Source organism: Pelodiscus sinensis, chromosome 3 (assembly GCF_049634645.1).
Source record: "Pelodiscus sinensis isolate JC-2024 chromosome 3, ASM4963464v1, whole genome shotgun sequence".
Classification (NCBI taxonomy): Eukaryota; Metazoa; Chordata; order Testudines; family Trionychidae; genus Pelodiscus; species Pelodiscus sinensis.
Genome location: NC_134713.1, coordinates 96,224,831 through 96,244,693, shown reverse-complemented (window position 1 = coordinate 96,244,693; position 19,863 = coordinate 96,224,831). Strand labels below are relative to the sequence as shown.

The window sequence follows — 19,863 nt, the reverse complement described above, 5'->3', positions numbered from 1 at the left end:
TTTAATTACTTGCTCCATTATCTTCCCTGGCACAGAAGTTAAACTAACTGGTCTGTAGAATCCTGGTTTGTTCTTTTTCCCTTTTTATAGATGGGCACTATATTTGCCCTTTTCCAGTCTTCTGGAATCTCTCCTGTCTCCCATGATTTTCCAAAGATGATAGCTAGAGGCTCAGATACCTCCTTTATCAGCTCCTTGGGTATTCTAGGATGCATTTCATCAGGCCCTAGTGACTTGCCAGCATCTAACTTTTCTAGATGATTTTTGACTTGTTCTTTTTTTATTTTACATTCTAAAACTACTCCCTTCCCACTAGCCTTCACTATGTTAGGCATTCCTACAGACTTCTCGGTGAAGACCGAATCAAAGAAGTCATTGAGCAGCTCTTCCATTTCCAAGTTTCCTGTTACTGTTTCTCCCTCCTCACTGACTAGTGGGCCTACCCTCTCCTTGGTCGTCTTCTTGCTTCTAATGTATTTATAAAAAGTCTTCTTGTTTCCCTTTATTCCTATAGCTAGTTCGAGCTCATTCTGTGCCTTTGCCTTTCTAATCTTGCTCCTGCATTCCTGTGCTGTTTGCCTATATTCATCCTTTTGTAATTTGTCCTACTTTCCATTTTTTATATGACTTTATTATTTTTAGATCATGCAAGATCTCATGGTTAAGCCAAGGCGGTCTTTTGCTGTATTTTCTATCTTTCCGACACATCGGAATAGCTTGCTTTTGGGCCTTTAACAATGTCCCTTTGAAAAACTGCCAACTCTCTTCAGTCTCGATTCCTATGGAACCTTACCTATCAGCTCTCTAAGCTTACCAAAATCCGCCTTCCTGAAATCCATTGTCTCTATTTTGTTGTTCTCCCTTCTACCCTTCCTTAGAATTGTGAACTCTATGATTTCATGATCACTTTCACCCAAGCTGCCTTCCACTTTCAAATTCTCAATCAGTTCCTCCCTATTTGTTAGGATCAAATCTAGAACAGCTTCCCCCCTGGTAGCTTTTTTTAACCTTCTGAAATAAAAAGTCTCCAGTGCAGTCCAAGAACTTATTGGATAGTCTGTGCCCTGCAGTGTTATTTTCCCAACATATATCTGAATAGTTGAAGTCCCCCATCACCACCAAATCTTGGGCTTTGGATGATATTGTTAGTTGTTTAAAAAAAGCCTCATCCACTTCTTCCACCTGGGTAGGTGGCCTGTAGTAGACTCCTAGTATGACATTACCTTTGTTTTTAATCCCTTTTAGCCTAACTCAGAGACTCTCAACACTTCCGTCTCCTATGTCCATCTCCACCTCACTCCAAGTGTGTTCATTTTTAATGTATATGGCAACACCTCTTCCCTTTTTTCCCTGTCTATCTTTCCTGAGCAAGCTGTACCCTTCTATGCAAACATTCCAATCATGTGTATTATCCCACCAAGTTTCTGTGATGCCAACAGTGTCATAATTGTACTTATTTATTAGCACTTCCTGTTCTTCCTGCTTATTTCCCATACTTCTCGCATTTGTATATAGGCGTCTAAGATCCTGATTTGACCTTGCCTGCCATTGTAGCCCACGCTCCCTCCCATTTCCGACCCATCTCCCAGGTCTCCATATTCTCCACTTACCTGTGGGCTTTGCTCACCTGTCCCCATCGAACCTAGTTTAAAGCCTTCCTCACTAGGTTAGCCATTCTGTATCCAAATAGGGTCTTCCCCCTCCTCGAAAGGTGGACCCCATCCCTGCTTAGCAGTCCTTCCTGGAATAGCATCCCATGGTCGAGGAAGCCAAAGCCCTCCTGGCGACACCATCTTCGCAGCCAGGCATTCACCTCCAGGATGCACCTGTCTCTGCCTGGGCCCCTACCTTCGATAGGAAGGATCGAAGCGAATACCACCTGCGCTCCCAACCCCTTCACCTGTACTCCCAGAGCCCTGTAGTCACTCTTGATCTGCTCAGTGTCACACATCACAGTATCATTAGTGCCCACATGGATGAGTAGCATGGGGTAGTAGTCAGAGGGCCTGATAATCCTCGACAATGCCTCTGTAACATCTTGGATATGGGCCCCTGGCAGACAACATACCTCCTGAGATGAAATGTCAGGGCGACATATGGGCGCCTCCGTCCCCCTCAGAAGAGAGTCTCCGACCACCACTTCCCTATGTTTCCTATTCATAGTGGTGGCAGCAGACCTCCCAGCCTTGGAGGTATGGGGCTTCTCCGCCTCCGGTGTATGGGGTGATTGCTTATCTCTTGTATAAAGAAGAGCATAACGGTTTCCTAGTACCACGGCGGGAGGGTTCGGAGCAGGGGTGGAGCAGTGCCTGCTGCCAGAAGTAACCAGCTGCCACTTTCCATTCTGAGCCATCTCCTCCTCCACCAGTGGTGTGTCCACAGTCCTGTGTACCGGGACAGCTACCTCAGCTGTCTCCTCATGAACATGGTCCAGGAATTTCTCATGGATGCAGGTGCTCCTCAACCTAGCCACCTTCTCCTGTAGCTCTACCACCTGCTGCCTGAGAGATTCCACCAGCAGGCATCTCTCGCATTGGATGATCTCCCCAGCCTGGATATTAATAAGTGGGAATTGCAATCCACAGTCCCTGCAAAACCACACCAGGATCTGGGTAGAGGCATCCATGCTCAGGTGCTCTTTCTGGAACCTTACAGGCATCGGTGGAGGAGACAGAAGCAGTGCTGGCACAGGTGTTGCGGGTGTTCCTGACCATCGTAGGCCTCCCTCTGTCAAACTCCCCTGTCTGCAGCTCCTGTCCGCTTCGCATAATGTCTTATGCTTTTTTCTAAATTGAATATAAGAACGAAAGAATGACCATACTGGGTCAGAGCAAAGGTCCATCTAGCCCAGTATCCTGTCCTCTGACTGTGGTCAGTGCCAGAGGAATGAACAGAAGAAGTAATTAATCATCAAATGATCCAACCCCAGTCACCATTCTCAGCTTCAGACACACAGAGGTTAGGGACACCATCCCTGCCCTATGTGGCTAATAGCTATTGATAGATCTATCTTCCATTAATGTATTCTTTTTTTAACCATCTTATAGTCTTGGAGTTCACAACATCCTCTGGCAAGGAATTCAACAGATTGACTGTGCATTGTATGAAGAAATACTTCCTTTTGTTTGTTTTAAATTTAATTTGGTGACCACTAGTTCTTGTGTTATGGGAAGGAGTAAATAATTCTTCTTTAATCACTTTCCATACCGATCATGATTATATAGACCTATATCATCTCCTCCTCCCCTCAGTCGTCTCTTTTCCAAGCTGAAAAGTCCCAGTCTTATTAATCTCTCCTCAAATGACAGCTGTTCTGTACCCCTAATAATTTTGGATGCCTGTTTCTGAACTTTTTCCAAAGTCAAGATATATATTTTGAGATGAGGCGACACATCTACATGCAGTATTCAAGATGTGGTTGTACCATGAATTTATGTAGAGGCAATAAGATATTCTCTGTTTTCTTTGCTGTCCCTTTCTTACTGATTCCCAATATTCTATCTCCTTTTTTTGACTGCTGTAACTTTTTTAGGGCAACTGTAGCTGTTTGGAGGGTTAAATATTATATGTTGCAGCTTTAGCTTTCTTGAGGTGTGGTTGGTGGTTAAACAAGAGTCTGATGTAAGTTCCCTGTAACCTATGGGGCTGCTTGGGTATTGGCATAACATTACAGAATGATGCGGTAGGTCTCTGTCAGTTAATGCGTGGCTCAGCTCACTTCATGATATCCTTCTGATCCCTTGTGTGGAAAAAGGGAATGAATTGGGACTTTGATTTGGAGCTAGGGTTTTTGGGCAGGCCTGAGGGAACAGAAAAGGCATTGACCTCATTCCCGTTTTCAGGTTAGTAGAACGCAGGATCTTTGTCCATTTGAAATCCACCCTGGAACAGCTGTCACATAGCTTGAATAGTAGCTCCAGCTGGTTAATAGTTTTAGTAAAGTTGCTGTCCCCATATTTAACCATACAGCGGTGCACGTCTGTTTTTCAGTCCTCGTTAGTGATCTAGAAATCAGTCCTCATTCATCTGAAGTCATGCTGATAGTCTCTTGTTGAGTATAGGTTAAGGTGTGTGTTTGACTAGTCAGGGCCATATTTATCCATAATATATTTATCTTGTACAAATTATTTTCCTAACCATCTTTTTTGTCACCTAGGCTGATGTGGCTATCTTGGTTGTAGATGCCAGCAGAGGAGAGTTTGAAGCAGGGTTTGAGACTGGTGGACAGACACGAGAACACGGGTTGTTGGTTCGCTCTCTCGGAGTAACACAACTGGCAGTTGCAGTCAATAAAATGGATCAGGTACTTGCTTGATCATTTTCTTTACTGAAAGGTTCCGTATCCCTTCATATGAATTCTAAATTAAGAGGATCTGTGTTCCACGGCCAGAAGATTTGTCCTTCCCTTTTTCTTTACACAGTTACCAGTTCTCATAATGCCTGTGTTCAGCAAGAAGAAAATTCTTCTGAAGCCTATGAATTCCTCATGTAGACCAAGAAGAGGTAGATTTTCAAAAATAAGGGGCAGTTAGATGCTAAATTCCCATTGGGAGTCAATGGGAATTGGATCTGTAACTCCACTTTGTATTTTTTTAAAATCTCCCCAAAGGGTACTGTCTAAGTAATCCTGCTGACATTTACTGGGGTAAACATTCCCCATGAAGATTGTCAGGACCATTGATGGGGGGAAGGGTCAGCTGCAGAAGCTGGAGCCCCAGAGCCTTTAAATCACCACCAGAGCCCTGTGCAGCAGGGTTTAGGTAGTGCTCAGGGATGGCTGGGGGAGGCTAGCTCTCAGCCCCACTCCTCTCACCTGAGGCTCCACCCCTACTGGGGGGCCCAGATTTTAGCCCCTCCTCTACCTTGCCCAGGGCCCCTGTAAGTCTGTGGGTCACCCTCGGAATTGCCACCCTGATGACAGTTGTAGAGTCACATGGGGTGCTGATGAGTGCATGTAGCTGCATTTGCTCAAAAACATGCTATTTATTTAAAATTACACTTACTGTACATATTAGTAATACATTACAACTAAATACATGTAAATTAAGAGAAATCCTTGTGGAGTCTGATTTTTGTTTTGCCTTGAACATAAGAACGGCCATACTGGGTCAGACCAAAGGTCCATCTAGCCCAGTATCCTGTCTTCCGACCAGGGGCGGCCCATGAGCCTAGACAAACTAGGCAGTTGCCGTTGGTGCCACTGGCCCGGGCGCCCGATGATGACGTAATGGGGCGCCCCGTGATTACGTCACGGCTGTGCAGGTGGGGACGCCGATCGCGCCTTCCGCCTGGGGCGCCAGCTGCCGCAGCCGGCCTCAGACCACTCCTGCTGCTGACAGTGGCCAATACCAGATGCCCCAGAGAGAGGGATCACAACAGGTAATCCTCACGTGATTCCTTCCCTGTCACCCACCTCCAGAGCAGGTGAATGATACTATGTGAATTTAAAAACAAAAATCAGAGGTACTGTGGTGAACAAGTTCATTTATAGTATCTTAGACAGAAAGTAGAACTGCAGATTTACCCTACAGCTTATTCCAGATAGACAAATTTCTGTGCCTAAATGCATCCCTATTGCATTCAGTTACATTCCACATTGTAGAATAAGGCCTTCAATTCATTTTCTTTCATAATATGCTCAATGCTGTCTTTCTCAAAATGTGGAAGAAACACTATCAACATTTTATTAATTAGGCTTGATCTTTGAACTGAAGTTTTCATGTAAGGTCTTAAGCTGGGTGTACAGTATTAAGCAGTCGATGTAATTTGTATAGAGAAATATGCCAAAATCCAATATTTTTTTTCAAAAAATGTTTTTATTTTAGGTCAATTGGCATCAGGAGAGATTTCTGGAAATTACCAGTAAACTTGGCCAGTTTCTTAAACAAGCTGGCTTTAAGGTAAAGTAAATTTAAGATTGAGGTTTTTAAAGGCTTGTGGCCTCCCGTATAACAACTCTTCTATTTCTCCAGTTTGTCTAGATCATTTCCAAAGCACTTGCAACCCTTCACAATATGGTATCATCTGCAAACTTTATAGGTGTACTCTCTTCCATTATCTAAATCATTGACGAAGATACTGAACAGAACTTGCCCCAAAACTGACCCTTGCAGAACCATACTCATTATGCCCTTCCAGCATGACTCAGAACCATTGATAACTACTCTCTGGAGATGGTTATCCCATCAGTTATGCACCTGTCTTTATAGTACAGGCTGTATCTCCCTGTCCGGCATCCTTGGGACCTGACTGGTTCCGAACCAGGGAATTTACTGGACCAGAGGAGGTCAGTGCGGCAGGGGCTCTGCTTCCCCCCTGGCCGCCTGGGGGCTCCACTTATCCTCAGGCACACCTCCCTGTCTGCAGCATTCAGAAATTCCTCAAATTATTGAGGAACCAGGAAGCTTGTACCGAGAACCACATTCTATTCATTCCTCAGGCAAAGCTGTCATGCCTTCTCCATCATCTCCGGGAATGACTTTCATCCCTTCCAGGAGCTGGCAAAAGAGTGACTGAAACCCTCCAGACACCATTGGAGGAAGTCAAGGACACACATTCTCTACTCTTTAGCATCCTCCACTATACCTCCTCCTCATAGATGGCCCTCCCAATTAATGAGGCCATTTTAGACCTGGCAAAGATTGTGTGGCAGATCCCAGAATCAGTGGTACCAGTTTGCAAGTGGGTGGACAAAAAAATGCCATGTCCATGCTAGGGATATCACGTGTATGCGATTAACTGATAAGCCTCAGCGACGAGGAGTCCTGTGGCACCTTATAGACTAACTGAAGTGTAGGAGCATAAGCTTTCGTGGGCAAAGACCCACTTCGTCAGATGCATGGTCTTTGCCCACGAAAGCTTATGCTCCTACACTTCAGTTAGTCTATAAGGTGCCACAGGACTCCTCGTCGCTTTTGCAGATTCAGACTAACACGGCTACCCTTCTGATACTTGATAAGCCTCAGCTTATTGATGAATCTTATCGAACACGTGCGCGCTCCTCCCACCGCCCACACCTTGCTGCCTCTGTATCATGCTGTCAGCCAATACTTTAGAATCTAAAATCTAAAGGTTTTTTAATAAAAGAAAGAAAAGGGATAGTAAAATTGTTAAAAGAATATGTATACCAATTGCAAAATTATTGGTGCAGGCATGTAGCAGAGATGAAATAAACTGGTGTCTTAGTTTCTGGAATACATCATCTGTTAGGATGACTCAGCAGTCCTTGCAGACTTCAGTTCATAGGTGAGATCCTTCATAGGCGAGAAGTAGGAATGAAGACAAAAATGGAAGAACATCCAGGACCCTCTTTATTATCTTTGCGCATGTGAAGGGATTCCCATTGTTCTGTTTGTGTGAAAGTATGTCCCAAGATGGAGTTTGTCATGAAGTCGCCTGTCCATGCATGATTCAGTCCTTTTCAAGGAGCAGCCATCACTTACATGCTGGTATGAACGTTTGCATCAAAGTTTGTTGGATGTGGATTGGCAACACCAGCTGTACATAGTCAGTCAAGTACTGTTGTTCACTTCACTAGCAACCGTTTCACAATGGGCTGGCCAAGCGGCCTGTTGAGGTCTCTAGAAGCAAATGTTTGAAATACAAGTACATAGCTAATACTTAAAACTTCAAATGCAAAAATGATGCATGCCCATGAGCAGTATAAACAGAATCTGCAAATCATAAGATTTTCATAGACATCTTACTTGGCCCACTTTGTACAAGATTTGGTGCAAACATATAACAGTGGTTGCAACAATGATTTGTACTCTCATCTTACAGTTACGTAACTGTCACATGTAACGTATACTTTCTGATTTTGTCTTCGCTTTGATTGCTTTGATGTACAGTAAACAGAAGGAAGCTTCATCAGCCAAGAAGACCTTCAAATTTTGAATAAATTGAGAGTTCATCTTATAGAGGCTGGGTATTATCAGGCAAAATATTTTCTTTTTGACTCAAGGAAAATGTGAAATAGTAAGCAAAATGCCATGAATTTAAATATAGTTGTAGTAATATTGTAAACGTGCTCTTTATTGCTGTTTTTTCATAAAGGTACCATTCTACAGATGCATTGTATATGTATTTTTGAGAATTTTTTTTGGTTCTGTTTCTTTAATTAGGAGTCTGATGTAGCTTATATCCCTACAAGTGGCCTTGGTGGTGAAAATCTAGTCTCAGTATGTCAATCAAGTGAACTCACTGAATGGTATAAGGGAAAATGTTTGTTAGAACAAATTGGTGAGTGTGCCATTCTGCTTTATTTTTATTTGGTACATTGTAATCTTGTTTGTCAAAACTGTTCTTTTTGGGGGAGGAAATTGTGTGTGTTTGTGTGTAGCAGGGGGAGATGGGATGAAATATATTCGGTTGCTTAAGTGAAAAATTGTGAGATGATCATTTTGGTCACTTAAATATAGAGAATCTCAAGGTATTATTAATTTATTTTCAGATTCTTTCAAACCACCTCAGAGATCAGTGGATAAACCCTTTAGATTATGCGTGTCTGATGTCTTTAAAGGTTGGTTTTACTGTGTATAAATTTTATTTGATTAATGGATCTGAAGATGTAAATCTATAGCTAGATGTGTGTGTGCATATTTTGACAAATTTTAAATTATTTTAAAATCATTTCTTTTAACTGCTAAAAATCTGACTATAAAATAAGTGTAAAAAGAGACTTCTGTTCAGGGGATTATACTTATTTTATGTGTACAAAGCAGTTTTTTTATTGTATGTTTTATTGACGTTTTACTGGTAAAGAAGCTGATTGTGTCATACTTGATGGTTACACATGCGGAATTTGCAGATTGGGGTATAGAAATCAGTAATCTTGGCTTGTGGTTCGGTTCTTATTCCTTGAGAGCATAATTAAGTGGCAGTGTGATCTGAGATTTATTATACAACCTGACATAATAACCATTAATTTATTGCCACGTCATACGTTCTATTATTTACTGTTGAAACTTTAAGAATTTATCACATTGAAGTATGTTGCATACCAGAGTAAACATCATTACAGTGTTGCTATATGTATACCGTACGTAAAACTATTGAGGAACTTTTCAATAATTAATTTTGTAGTGAGCTCAATTTTACAGCTTTACTAATGAACTTAAAATGAATAATTTTACTAAACCTACTCTATACAAATCCGCATTTGCGAAATATTTTTGGTGGTAGTTTGGGAATTATGTCCTTATTTATAGATACAGAGTCTGTTGTTTAAATAGTAAATTTTTTTCATGCATGGCTAGTTTTGAACACTTATCCAGCTTTGAAATTTGGGCCCTTATATTTTTATTTTAGATTTTTTTTCTAGCACATGTGGTTCTCTCACTTTCCACACTTTTGTGGTGTTGCATGTTTGTTATTTGACCAACACAGTAATTCAGATACAAATCGGTTGTAATAGAGAAGAAAAATGTCCCACTGGTTCATCTGGTAATGCTTCTCTAGATACATATGACGGAGCACCCTAATGAAGAAAGAAATGTTACTCTGTTATTCTATGAATATAACATATATGCATAAAACGTTTCTAGATACATGCTGAAACTTAAAAAAAAGTTACGAATTTTTGTCTGAAACCAAACATGTCTTTATAGTTTGGAAGAACTTTGCTTCAAGTATATCTATAAGAGCAAGAACAGTAGCCTACCACTCACTTTTTAATAAATAACCAGTGAGAACATTTATATGACTAAAATTGCACTCACTAGTACAGTAAAACTCCAATAGTCCAGCATCCAATTTTATGGCACTCCTGAGAGTCCGGCATCAAAATGGCAAGAGCCTAGTGAGTGAAGTTCTGCAAAAAACGAGTTATAAGGCGGTGGCGGCAGCAGCTGAACCGAGTGAAACCGGACAGGACTGAATCAGTTTGCCACTGGCATTGTGTGACGCTGGACAGTGATTGTGCTACAATAAAAAGGGTTAAAAACACTTTATATACAGTATATACTGTGTTTATGTATATATAAATAAACCTTATAGTACCTCCTGATAGTCCAGCATATCCGATAATCCAGCACCACCTAGGTCCCAAAGGTTCCGGATTATCCGAAGTCTGCTGTATATAGATTTTCAAAATGAGAAATATACAGTAAACTTCCGATAATCCGGCACCTTTAGGACCCAGGGGGTGCCGGATTATCAGATATGCCGGACTATCGGGCGGAAGGGCTATGAGGGGTCTGGAGTGGGGTGGGAGGGGATGCCACCCCAGACCTCTCATAGCCCCCCCCTTCCGATAGTCCGGCTCTGCCCCAGGTGTCCCTGATTCAGCTGCTGCTGGTCAGTTTCAGCAGCAGCTGAATCAGAGATGCCTGCAGCAGAGCAGCTGGGGTACTGCCCAGTTGGTCCCGTAGCGCTGCCCCTTGGGGCTGCGTTACCAACCTGGCAGGACCCCAGCTGATCTGCCCCAGGCGTCCCCGATTCAGCCGCTGCTGAAACAGATCAGCGGCTGATTCCAGGAAGCCTGAGGCAGAGCAGCTGAGGTCCTGCCGGGTTGGTCCCGTAGCACCGTCCTTCGGCACTGTGGGACCAACCCGGCAGCACTCCAGCTGCTCTGCCCCAGGCGTCCCCAAAAGCAGCTGGGGTGCTGCTGGGTTGGTCCCACAGCCCTGAGGGGCAGCGCTACAGGACCAACCTGGCAGCACCCCAGCTCCTTTGCTCCCGGCTTCCCGGATTCAACTGCTGGTCAGTTTCAGAAGTGGCTGAATGGGGGAAGCCTGTCCGGCTGCCCCAGCACTTCCAGGTTCCTGATGGTGCCGGACCATCAGGAGTGCCGGAGCATTGGATGCCGGACTAATGGAGTTTTACAGTACTTTGTAAATATAATACTTTTTTATTCATAACAAATGCTAAACTCACCTACTATTGCTGTAAGTTTGAATAGCAAACCAATTTTAATTGACTTTTGGAGAGTATAAAGTATGCCAGTAGAGCTGGTTCATTGGACAGTAAATATGCCTGAGTATATGAAGTTGTCTTAAGATACCTCAGTAAATATTTTTGTCTATAAATCATATTGGGGTGCTTAAAATCAAATGGGCTAATGATCTAATGTATCAAAAAACTAAAAGTTGGATTTTTATGCAACCATATTAATTTTAAAGAACTGGGTTTCTGCTCTTAGATTAGAAAAATACCAAATCAAGGGGTTTCAGAATTAATGTTTTCATTATGATGTAAAACTGTTGACTTTACAAATAATGAATACTGACTTAGCTGAGAAAAATGTGTGTTCTCACATTAAAATTAATCTATCTTGCTATTGGGTTAACTTTATATAAAAATGCTTCTTACAGTTGTTCTATACAGTTGTTTTATTATTTCAAATTGTTAACATGATTATTACAGATCAAGGATCAGGATTTTGTGTGACTGGTAAAATAGAAGCAGGCTATATTCAGACTGGAGATAGACTTCTAGCTATGCCTCCCAATGAAACTTGCACTGCAAAAGGTACAGTATTCAAAAGCTTGTTTACTTTCAGGTCAATACTGGTCTAGAAACAGTTACTGAAATGGTGACAGGTTGTCAAACTGATACCAACTGTCAAACATATAATGTGAAAGCATAAACGAATTTTAGATGTGCCGGTATAAATATCTGTCTTTGAAAGATATGTGAAAGTGTGTATGGTTTTTCATTTTTTTTATAGTGCAAGTTATTCCATGTGTGTCAGCCTCATGATTTTTTTCAGTGAAAAGAGTTCAGCAGTTCCTAGCTGTAAAATGTATGAAACACAAAGAATCATTAGTAGTCAGACTTCCTAGAGCATTGCTATTTGTGTGTGGGTTTTAAACAGCCCTTGCAGGTAAATCTTACCTTCTGAAGTTTTTCATACCTGTTGTGCTTGAAGACATTCCATTGTTAGGGATGGGAGGCACTTATCAGTCCAACTGTATCCCAGGTGCTTATCAATTGAAAATATATTTCTGCAGTCTTAAAAATTTCAAGGAACAGAAGAATATTAAATCATATTTCCCCCTTTCAATATGCCACATACATTTTCAGCATTTAATTTTATTTTTTCACAATTTTCTTAACTCCTGTATCAGCAAATAGAAGAAAGAATGAGTTTGTGTTTGGAAAAAAAGTTTTGTTTCAGTTTATTTTTTGATGATAATAAAATGTTGAATAACTGAGGAAAGTTGTTGAATAGCCATTTGTTTCAACTATTAGTTTTATAGTGTTCACCACTAAGGGAAATTAAAACCTATTTTTCTGATTTGGTTATATGGAAGAGTTGATACTAAATTTATTATTTTTGTATGACTGGCTAATGACTGAACAATTGAGCCATCATAAAAAAAATTCAAAATATTTGTGCACGATATTAATATGCACACTAATGTCTAGAACATTTAAAACTGTTAAGGTGCAAATATTTCTTGATTACATGTAACAAGTGAATACATGACACTACAATATGTTGAAACTAAATCTTCATAAGGTTTGCAGTAATAAAGTGCATAGATATGCACTGCTAGGTATATTTAAACTAAATGAAAAATAAAAATGTTTTAAAACATGTTTATGTATGTCTGGTGTAGCTAATATTGTCATTGAGGAACATGCAAAGCATCTAGGAAGGGAAGGATGTACAATGGTGGCATTAATCTTTTTACTTCTACAGTGCATTCTGCTGTCCTTGTTCACTAGTACACCTGAAGAGTCGAACAGAAATTTACAGCAGTCTGAGTATGCTAAGTGTGGGGATGACCTGACCACTTTTCTATGCTTGTTGCAGGAGGGGAGGAAGTAGCACAGAAATTGTTAGGTCTATATCATTTGAGTATTTCCCCATCCTATGTTGGGAAGAGCCATCTGGCACTGTAGCATCACATAGTGGCTCAAATGTAGCTGTGGATTTGGAGCAACTGTTTATTAAATACTTACATTTAAGGAGGAGACCATAACATACTTGTATCTCAGTACAAACTTGAGGCATGCTAACCTGTATATGGCTCTGAGCTAATCAATTCTAACAAAAAGAAAAGTCTGAACTTTGTTTATCCTTGTCTGGGAGTGCCACCTTTAGGTGAAGTAATTATCAACATTGCTTAACAAAATAGTCCCTCATGGCATTCATGTTTGAATTTGAATAACACTGTATGCCCATGCTGGAAAGGAACAGGAGAGACAAATTTGCAAACTAAGAAATACAGTTTGGTATGTGTTAACGTAACCCACACACTTCTGGGTGTAGTATAATGTCCCATCTAGTGGCACGTAGACCACTTAACAGAGAGAATCGCAAGTCTACTCTACAGCCCTAGCTAATAGCTATCTGGCTTTTAGTTCATGCGTCAGAGGCTCATTACACTAAGCTTCAGAGTTCCCAGATTTGATTCCGCCTACTAATGACCAGGGTCTGGCAGAGATACATTAATATGAAATGTTTCTTGTTTAAATTGTGATTTGCAGTGAAATGGACCTAATCTGTGAATGTACAGTATTTACAAAATCAAAACTTTGGCTAACATTTTTTTTTGCTTCAGTATTACTTATTTACAAGTCCCAATGAATTTTTTATTCTCACCAATAAGTCTATACCTATTCTCACAATCAATAGAATACCTACTCAATTGCTTTCTAATAGGTAACATTCAACCCAAAGTCATTTGTTGCACTTTTCCTCTGATAGGGAGAGCACTAACTAACTTACGGTAAATGAAAGTTGACATTTGAACCAGTAAGGAACAATGAAAGGCAGGACGGTGTATGCATGTGCATCAGAGAATGGGTGGGGCAAACACTGTGGTATTAGTACACAGTAATATTTTCAAGACCGCATCATCTGCGCTGTGTGACTAGCGCTGAATCCACTCCCATGACATAGACAAAGCCATATTAATAGGGTGGAGTGAGAGCGGTAAGTCCTTTAAAAAAAAAATTGTTTCCTCTGTGCTTTTAGTCAAAAGCTTTTACTCTCAGCCCATTCATATTGAAAATTGATGAGTAATGGTTGATGAAGCACAAATGGCCCAAACAGAGCTGTTTGTTTGTAGCACAGAACCTAGGTACTTCACTGTGAGGTTCTGTTCTTACTCATTTCCAGGAATCACACTGCATGATGAACCAGTTGATTGGGCTGCAGCAGGAGATCACGTTAGTCTCACTTTGACCGGCATGGATATTATCAAAATCAAGTGAGTGCAAATCTGAGTTTCAGTCTAAGCAACGGTTTGTTTTTAATGAAAAACCTTGTAACTACTACACTTTATAGTCGGCGGTTTACTTGAAGAATGATTTGGTTACCAGGATATTTAAAACCAAAGTGATGCATATCACCTGGCCTGCATGTACAAACGTTGGAAACATCTGCTGTATGTGCAACGGCAACCTCAGAAGAACACTGTTAGTGTTCGTGATTAATTGACCCTAATGCTGGCAGAAGTGATTGTAAAAGCCTTTTGCTTACGCTTCTCATTCTTGGAATTGCAAAATACAAGTCTTGAATTGCCAAATGGAGCTATATATAATAATATATTCAGAATTTAGATAATATAAAAGGCTTATCAAGACTTCACCATACTCTAAATCATCCAGACAAAAGCATGTCTAAACTGTATGGTCAAACTATTGGTAGTGAACAATTAATTCAATAAATTTAGCCCCTCATTCTGTTTCCCAAAAATTTAGAAACAGATATAATTTTTAAATAAATTGATTAATATTAATGATTTATGAAAGCATATTGCAGCCTACTCATTTCTAACAATACGTTTGTCACAGCTGCTGCAATGTGTTTTGGTTATTTGTTAATTGCTATTCATGTAACATGTTTGGAATTCATGTGGCTTCTTTTCTGCTCTGAGTCGAACTGCCAAACTCATAAGGCTCTTTCAAGCTGGCTGCCCAAATACTACTTGCTTCAATATTTGTGCAAATGTATACTTTCCTTTGCTAAGGAAAAAGACAGTTATTTTGATTTCCTTCGCTGCAGCAGTTGTATTCCTTGACAGTCTCTTCTGCTGTTGTCAAATGAAGTTCGTTTGGAAGTTGTGCTGTCCACGTTCTGTAGGTTGTTTGTCTTGGGTGATGTAAATTTTTGAAAAGTAAAAGTCCTTACGTTTCAGGTCTATTGAAATTGTTGGTGTTCTGTTCTGTTCAATTCCGGGGGCATGGCTGGGTTGCTCAGACACCTTGATCTAAGTTCTTTCTGTGGTCATGTTTGAAAGGGTACAACTGATGTGATTGTGTATGAATAACAAAGTGATGTACACACGGAATAGGGCATTGGTTTTCTTTCTCTGTTTTTGTGTTAGTGTAGGTCTGGTTAGTACTGAGTGACACATAGCAATGCTCCCCTTATCTCCTTTATCCACAAAAAACATGATTTGTGGATTTAACACTACTGGTTGCTCATCTTAGCTTCAGTATAGCTTTATTATGAAAGTGGGTTTATTTGTTGTGCTTGAACACATTGCTGATGAAAGTTAAAAGATTTAATGGTGTTGGAGAGAGTAGCCCTCAAGCCACAAAACAGGTAAATCAAAGGCAGCAGCACTGCATATTTGCCCACCCCAAAATGTCTTGCCATTGTTCTGGAGAGATGACCTCTGGGTAATAGGCTAATTTATTCTCCTTGGTGTGTCTTCTCACCAAATATTATAATTTAAGAAGAATTTTAGCAGTGGAGGTACTTGTCCATTTGGATCTTGCCATACTTTTCCACACTCACCCACAAACAACTTTTATATCTTGTAGTAATGCACTTGACTTCGTGCATTAATTGTGTGATAGTTTCTTTTCACATAAATCATATTATTGTGTCACTTCTTTTAGTTAATAGTTACTTAAAAAGTACTGCTTAACATTTTTCCAATATAATATCAGAATATTTGTCTTGTTTCTTCTTGTAGTGTTGGCTGTGTATTTTGTGGTCTCAAAGAACCCATCAAAGCATGCACTCGTTTCAGAGCTCGTGTCCTCATCTTTAATATTGAAGTCCCCGTTACTAAAGGATTCCCTGTAAGTCTTCAACTAGTTGTCTCTTTGAACATTCTGATTTTCTTCATAGGTGGCTCAGTATTCTTGTTGATTTAAATAAAACAATTTTGTACTCCTACAGAGGGAAAACTTAGTAAACAGCAATATGTAATCATTAGCATTCTCTTGAAATTCTAGTTTAAAGATGCAGAGTTACAGCTTTGGAGGCAGATTCCTGTTAGGGATGTAAGCAACTGATCAACTACCTGATAAGCATAGGCTTATCGGGTAGTCGAGTCGACTAGTCACTTCCCCCGCTTGCTGCCTCTGTATCAGAGGCAACAAAGTGGGGGGCAGCAGGAGCTGGTGCTGGGAGGAGCCAGCTTCAAAGCCAGTTTTCCCCAGCGCTGTCTCCGCAGGGGGTTGCAAGTGGCAGGGAAGGCAGCGGCGCAGTAGGATATGGCGTGAGCAGAGGCAGTGTAGCAGGGGCTCAAACACTCCCTGCTCGCCTCAGGTTCCCCGTGGGCAGCTCTTACTACATTTAAAAGGCAAAGGTGCAACCGGGATAGTGAGTGCCCCTGCCCTACCTCTTATTGGCTAATTGAGTAGTCGATGGGAATTCCATCGGCTACTTGATTAGCTGGTTAATCAAAATTTAACATCCCTAATTCCTGTTCCTCCTGATTTCTGATAAATTCTGTCCCTATCAAAGAATGTGAGGGTTATGCACACTGGTTTTAAGCAGGCCAGTCACTAATAATACATTTATAGAAATGCACCTAGTTGTAAATCTCAGTACCTGCCACAGGCTTCAAAAATGGACAATAACCAAAAAACTTAGAAATATTTATTATAATGTATAAAAGTACCACCCTTAAGAGAGGTCTAGTAATCATATCCACAGCTGTCCCATAAAGTCCAGGATATGACTGCCCAGGAGATAAGCTCTGAGTAGATGAATAGTGTTTATGCCTAGACAATAATTTGATGTGTGATTGCAGCAAGCACAAAAATACCTGAAAAATCGGCGAGGAGTCCTGTGGCACCTTATAGACTAACAGAAGTGTTGGAGCATAAGCTTTCGTGGGCAAAGACCCACTTCTTCAGATGCATGTAGTAGAAATTTCCAGAGGCAGGTATAAATATGCAGGCCAGAATCAGGCTAGAGATAATGAGGCGAATCTAATCACGGAGGATGAGGCACACTTCTAGTAGCTGATCTGGAGGTGTGAATACCAACAGAGGAGAAGCTGCTTTTGTAGTTAGCTAGCCATTCACAGTCTTTGTTTAATCCTGAGTTGATGGTGTCAAACTTGAGGATGAACTGTAGCTCAGTGGTTTCTCTTTGAAGTCTGGTCTTGACGTTTTTTTGCTGGAGGATGGCTACCTTTAGATCTGCAATTGTGTGTCCAGGGAGATTAAAGTGTTCTCCTACAAGTTTTTGTATATTGCCATTCCGAATATTTGATTTGTGTCCATTTATTCTTTTACGTAGGGACTGTCCAGTTTGGCTGATGTGTATATAGTAGCGGGGTATTGTTGGCACATGATGGCATATATTACATTGGTAGATGTGCAGGAGAATGAACCAGTGACCATGTGGCTGATCTGGTTAGGTCCTGTGATGGTGTTGCTGGTGTATATATGTGGGCAGAGTTGGCACCGAGGTTTGTTGCATGGATTGGTTCCTGAGTTAGTTACTATGGTGCGGTGTATAGTTGCTGGGTATACGTCTGGCTCTGTTAATCTGTCTCCTCACTTCCTTGTGTGGGTATCGTAGTTTCCAGAATGCTTGTAGAAGATCTTATAGGTGTAGGTCTCTGTCTGAGAGGTTGGAGCATATGCGGTTGTACCTCAGTGCTTGGCTGTAGACAATGGATAGTGTGGTGTGTCCGGAATGGAAGCTAGAGGCATGCAGGTAAGCATAGCGGTCGGTAGGCTTTCGGTATGGGGTGGTGTTTATGTGACCGTCACTTATTTGCACCGTGGTGTCCAGGAAATGGACCTCCCATGAAGACTGGTCCATGCTGAGGTTGATGGTGGGGTGGAAGCTGTTGAAGTGGTGGTGAAATTCTTCCAGAGTCTCCTTCCCATGGGTCCAGATGATGAAGATCTCATCGATGTAGCGTAGGTAGAGAAGGGGCATAAGTGGATGAGAGCTGAGGAAGTGTTGTTCCAGGTTAGTCATAAAAATGTTGGCGTATTGTGGGGCCGTGTAGGTACCCATAGCAGTGTCACTGGTCTGGAGGTATATATTGTCACCAAATCTGAAATAGTTGTGTGTGAGGATAAAGTCACACAGTTGTGCTGTCGCATCATCAGGGATACTGTTCCTGACAGCTTGTATTCCATCTACGTGTGGGATGTTTGTGTAGAGAGCCTCTACATCCATGGTGGCTAGGATAGTGTTTTCTGGAAGATCACCAATGCATAGTAGTTTTCTCAGGAAATCAGTAGTGTCACAGAGGTAACTGGGAGTGCTGGTGGCGTAAGGTCTGAGTAGAGAGTCCACATATCCAGACAGTCCTTCAGTGAGAATGCCAATGCCCGAGATGATGGGGCGTCCAGGATTTCCAGTTTTGTGGATCTTGGGTAATAGATAGAACAACTCTGGTTGGGGCTCTAAGGGTGTGTTGATTTGTTCCTGTGCTTCTGTGGGGAGTGTCCTGGGCAGATGGTGTAGTTTCTTAGTGTATTCCTCAGTGGGATCTGAGGAAAGTGGCTATAGAATTTGGTATTGGAGAGTTGTCTGGCAGCCTCCTTTTGGTAGTCAGGCCTGCTCATGATGACAACAGCACCTCCTTTATCAGCCTCTTTGATTATAATGTCAGAGTTGTTCCGGAGGCTGTGGATGGCATTGCGTTCTGCACGACAGGTTATAAGGCAAGCGATGCTGTTTTTCCACAATTTCTTCCTGTGCACGTCAGCGGAAGCATTCTGTATAGAGGTCCAGACTGTCATTTAGACCCTCAGGAGGAGTCTATGTGGAGTAGTTCTTCTTGTGCTGTTGGTGGGAAGGTATCTGTGTGTCAGTGCGCTGTTCAGTGTTGTGTTGGAAGTATTCCTTGAGATGGAAACAGCGAAAGTAGGCTTCCAGATCACCGCAGAACTGTATCATGTTAGTGGGGGTGGTGGGGCAAAAAGAGAGTCCCTTAGACAGGACAGACTCTTCTGCCGGGCTGAGTGTATAATTGGAAAGATTGACAATATTGTTGGGTGAGTTAGGGGTACCACTGTCGTGGCCCCATGTGGCAGGTATGATTTTAGACAGCTTACAGTCCTTTTTCCTCTGTAGAGAAGTGAAGTGTGTAATGTAGATCTCCTGTCTTACTTTAGTAAAGTCCGTTTGTGGGGAAGGTTGTTTTTTTTTTTAAATACCTAAATTAGCTTGAATCTAGCTAGTTTGAATAACAATATCAGTGAAGCCACAGCAGCATAGGTTGTGCAAATCTACCTTGGAACCTGGATATGTACTCAAGATACTAGCCCTTGTTTTCACTATGTCATTTCTATTGTTGTTTGAACTAGTGCTGCCTAAGGTATGTCTGCATGTGCTGCACTCGCACCTCAAATAGCAGTGGAGACACATACCTAGAGAAGAATGTCCATCAGTAAAGCTAGGAATTTTTGTGCTACTATCGGGCCAGTTCTTTATTTTGACATGTGCATTAGTAGACAGAATTTTTTGGAAGTCAAAGTTTAGACTTTGAGGATGTTTCAGGCTCTTAAAATATAGGTAGGTGTAAATGTAGAATTTTAAAATGTAAGCTGCTAACTGAAAAAAGGAAGCTTTTGTTATTTTAGGTGATTTTACACTATCAAACTGTAAGTGAGCCTGCCACTATTAGACGATTGCTGAGTATCCTTCACAAGAGTACTGGCGAAGTCACAAAGAAGAAACCTAAGTAAGTATTTATG

General features: G+C 41.3%; 1 protein-coding gene across 2 annotated transcripts in view; it reads left to right on the top strand.

The window, feature by feature from the left end:
* Positions 1-19,863, top strand: part of HBS1L (HBS1 like translational GTPase) — a 113,295-nt gene that overhangs the window by 88,772 nt on the left and 4,660 nt on the right. For both annotated transcript variants that reach the window (XM_075924222.1, XM_075924223.1), the window contains exons 9-16: positions 4,157-4,303; positions 5,826-5,900; positions 8,124-8,241; positions 8,453-8,521; positions 11,365-11,469; positions 14,072-14,162; positions 15,879-15,987; positions 19,750-19,850. In XM_075924222.1, coding sequence (XP_075780337.1) covers positions 4,157-4,303; positions 5,826-5,900; positions 8,124-8,241; positions 8,453-8,521; positions 11,365-11,469; positions 14,072-14,162; positions 15,879-15,987; positions 19,750-19,850 — 815 coding nt within the window. The remainder of the gene's footprint in view (positions 1-4,156; positions 4,304-5,825; positions 5,901-8,123; positions 8,242-8,452; positions 8,522-11,364; positions 11,470-14,071; positions 14,163-15,878; positions 15,988-19,749; positions 19,851-19,863) is intronic.